Below are 3,752 nucleotides of genomic sequence, written 5' to 3' on the forward strand. Positions count from 1 at the left end.
TGGCCCCCTCACACCCTGCCCCCCTCACACCCTACTCCACCCGACCCGTCAGCCTCAGCCCTCTGGGTAGTCCTCATTCTGGAAGGAGTGTCACAGCAGTGACCTGAATGACCCCTGCCTCGCCCTCGGCTGTGAACAGACGCACAAACAGACATGTACCCAAGAGGAAACGCTGGATCCTCTGCACAGTTGCTTGCACAGGGGCCAGGGTGGCCACACCCCAGGCACCCCTTGCACAACGCCACGTCTCCCGGGCCTGGATTCCCGTGGAGCTTGCTGTGGCCTGGATGTGCTGCAGCTGGTATGGGCGGGTCGGAGGTGAAATGTGTCTCCTGTAACTCGATGGCCAGGCTGTGCTCCCCCACCCCCACATGCCCTCCTGCAACTCCACCACACCTGCCCGGGCCACCTGCAGCTCCTGGAGCAGGGCCGGACCTGAACCCCACCCCACCTGGACCCCAACGCACGGCCGCCCAGTCCCCGGGGCCCGGGAGTTTCAGAGCTGAGACCCTACCTCAGCCCAGCAAAGCCCAGTCCCAGCCCAAAGCCCATTCACACTGTGCCGGGGGTCCCTGACACCCCAATGTCCTGCTCCCGTCTCACCTTGCCCAGGCCCCCAGCCAAGCCCAGGGCATGCGCTGCCCGCTCTTCTGCCGCCTGGGCCTGCCCCTGGCACAGGGCCACACGGGTCCTGAGAGCCACAGCTGCCCTGGATAGGAGCCCCGGGTCCGGGGTCACATCCGCTGCCAGTGTCATCTGGGCCAGGCGCCCCGCCACCTGGGGCAAAGGTCAGGGGATCACAGGGAGGTCACAGCAGGGCAGCAACTCAGTGGAGTGTTCACATGGTCAGGGTGTTTGGTAGCTTCATGGTATCATGTGGGTCAAGGACCTCGGGGGGACAATGGGACCAGTGGCCCCTGAACAAGAGGTGCCGAGGGGTACAGTGGGGTATCACCTCCTGTACACTGGCCTCCAGGCCTCCAAGTGTCTGTCTGGCCGCCTGCAGCCCTTGCTCTGCAGCCCTGGTGTGAGCTCCCGCCTCAGCCAGCACCCCCTGAACGTCCTGCGCTCGGCCCTGGGCCCTGGCTGTACCTCCCCTGAAAGGTGCGGGTGAACAGACACACAAGCAGCCCTTCCCCCCACCCTCTGGCCTCCACCTCCAGCTCCTGGCCCTTCACCTGGTCTGCTGTGCCTGGTGGAGGACACGGTCAGCCATGGGCAGCTCCTGGCCTCCAGCGCCCGGTGCCGGGAGGGCCCTCTGGACCTGATCCAGCAGGAGGGCGATGCCCACGGCCTCACCCTGGGGGCGGGGCACTGCCAGCCCTCGCCATGCCGCCAGCTCCACACTCGCAGCATCCGCACCTTCATCTGCGGGGGTCGGTGTGGGGATGTTGGCTGTGAACTCTGATCCCTGACCCCATGGACCCTGACCCTCACGTCTCACGGACGCTGACATGACTGCACGGTATGCGAGAGGCGAACAACAGGCAAGTGTGACATTTGCAGGAATTTTGTGAATCAGTTGTTAAACGGCAGGTAGCCCAGTGGGTGGCTCAGTGGTTGACCGTCGACCTATGAACCAGGAGGTCAGGGCATATGCCTGGGTTGGGGGCTCCATCCCCATTGTGGGGCGTCCAGGGGGCAGCCGATCAATGATTCTCTCTCATCATTGATGTTGCCATCTCTCTCCCCCTCTCCCTTTCTCTCTGAAATCAATAAAAAATAAAAATAATAGCCCTAGCCAGTTTGGCTCAGTGGATAGAGCATCGGCCTGCGGACTGAAGGGTCCCAGGTTCGATTCCGGTCAAGGGCATGTACCTGGGTTGCGGGCACATCCCCAGTAGGGGGTGTGCAGGAGGCAGCTGATCAATGTTTCTCTCTCATCGATGTTTCTAACTCTCTATCCCTCTCCCTTCCTCTCTGTAAAAAATCAATAAAATATATTTTAAAAATATGTAAATGAAAAAGTATTTTGTGATGGAGAATAAAATTTAGTGTGTGTGCATGTTTATCTTCTAACATCATGTTGCCAGGTTTCCTTCAGCATTATCCAATATCCCCAAGTACTAAGTTTAGAGGGACTATGTCAAGAAAACAGATATTCTGCAAATAAGTATGGTGTTTAAAACATTAGGTTCTCTACTGTGTCTTGAGATGCCATTCTTGGCGTAAAATGATGGGAACTTTCAGTCTTGAAAAATGAAATTGTCTTCTGGCTGTTTACTACTTTCAGGATATTAAACTGTATTATGTGAATCTAGTATACTTTTGGGAGAGGATCCGCTAAAATTGGAAAACACCCTTCATGCATTGTTGTGTAAAATTATGCTACCATAAGAAAGAGATAGACAATGACAATACTTTTAAAAATATTTTTAAGTAAAATCTTGATTTTATTTTATTTGTTGGGCATTTTCTTTATAAGGATCAGATCTCTTGCTAAAAATCCTCTGGCTCTGAGCTAAATAACTCCTATAAAAACAGGTATTTCTATACTGTGTAAGCAGTTCATCATGGTATAACACCCAGAATTTAAACTTGAGGATAGTTGTGCCAAGTAGACAGCCAAATGCTCAAGGATAGAGAGCATTCCTTATGTAAATTTGTATCCTATCATCTAGCACATAATCTTAACAATTCGTAGAGGTTCAAAATGCTGCCCACTGTTCAAGGACCACCAGAAACACACCATTAGTACAACTAATTAAAATTTGCTAGCTTACAACAGCAAGAGAGAATGCACCTCAGGGGCCCGGGCCTCCTGCCAACAGACAGGAGATCCACGATGCTCATCCCAGACTCCCCCCGGCCTCTCCCAGGGCACCCCTAGGAGGGGGCCTGGCCTTGGGGAGCCCCCCGGGGACCCACACCTCCACCCACCACTCCAGCTGTGACCAGGAGTCTCAGGAGCGGTGGGTGCAGCATCTGGACCTGGTCGACCAGCCCCCTCAGTTTCAGCTCCCACTCAGCTGGGCCTCTAGGCTGGCCTGTGCCCCGTAGAAGCCGCTCTGTCCACCGCCGGGCCTCGCGGGCCTGTCCCAGGATGCTGTCCGGTCCTCCAAGTGTGGCCACGACCTGGGCCCCACGCATGGCTTCCTGGGAAAGCAGGGCAGCTGAGGAGGCCTGGGCCTCAGCCTCTGCAGAAGATGGGAGGGAGGGATAGAGGGTGGCTTAGCACTGCACAGGCAAGGGCACCTGGTCCCTCCTCCTGACCCAGCCCTGCCCCTGCCCTCACCTGCTGTCCACACACCTGCCCAGCCGGCCTCACCTTGGACTCCTGGGGTCCCTTTGGGCCAGGCCAAGCCCTTGACACAGTCTAGCTCCCAGGACAGTTCTTCCAGCCGCTCACGCTGCCTCCTAAGCCAGGGCTCACTTTCGGCCACAGCCTGTCCCGGGGCCCACAGCGTCCGGGCCAGTGCAGCCACTTCGGTCCTGCGGGAGGACAGAGCATCAGCATGGCTGACGAGGTTCTCCCCACGACCCTCACTCGGGAACCCCCTGACTCCCAGACCCAGGGCCCCCACAGGCCAGCCTGTGGCCGGCAGGACCCCTGACCCTGGGAACCTCGCTGGAGGCCCCTCCCCTGCTGACCCCACCCCTTGCCTGAGTCCAGCTATGCAGGCTGTCAGCGGCCGCAGGGCCCTCGCCGCGGGTACAGGAGATTCCAGGAGCGTCTGTGCCTGCTGGAGGACCCGCTCCAGGGCCTGCTGGGGTCCGCCCGGGCCCCTAGCACCCCAGCCAGGCATCCCCTG

At 57.9% G+C, this 3,752-nt stretch overlaps 1 protein-coding gene across 1 annotated transcript in view; it reads right to left on the reverse strand.

Moving 5' to 3' along the window:
- LOC106725962 overlaps positions 1 to 1,586 on the reverse strand; it is a 3,307-nt gene extending 1,721 nt beyond the window's left edge. Inside the window, exons 1-3 of the mRNA XM_014538952.1 lie at positions 1,179 to 1,586; positions 956 to 1,097; positions 604 to 777 (exon numbers count right to left, since the gene is read on the reverse strand). Coding sequence (XP_014394438.1) covers positions 604 to 777; positions 956 to 1,097; positions 1,179 to 1,456 — 594 coding nt within the window. The 5' untranslated portion in view covers positions 1,457 to 1,586. The remainder of the gene's footprint in view (positions 1 to 603; positions 778 to 955; positions 1,098 to 1,178) is intronic.
- Positions 1,587 to 3,752: the final 2,166 nt, after the last annotated feature.

The sequence above is a fragment of the Myotis brandtii genome, unplaced genomic scaffold (assembly GCF_000412655.1).
Source record: "Myotis brandtii unplaced genomic scaffold, ASM41265v1 scaffold207, whole genome shotgun sequence".
Taxonomy (NCBI): domain Eukaryota; kingdom Metazoa; phylum Chordata; class Mammalia; order Chiroptera; family Vespertilionidae; genus Myotis; species Myotis brandtii.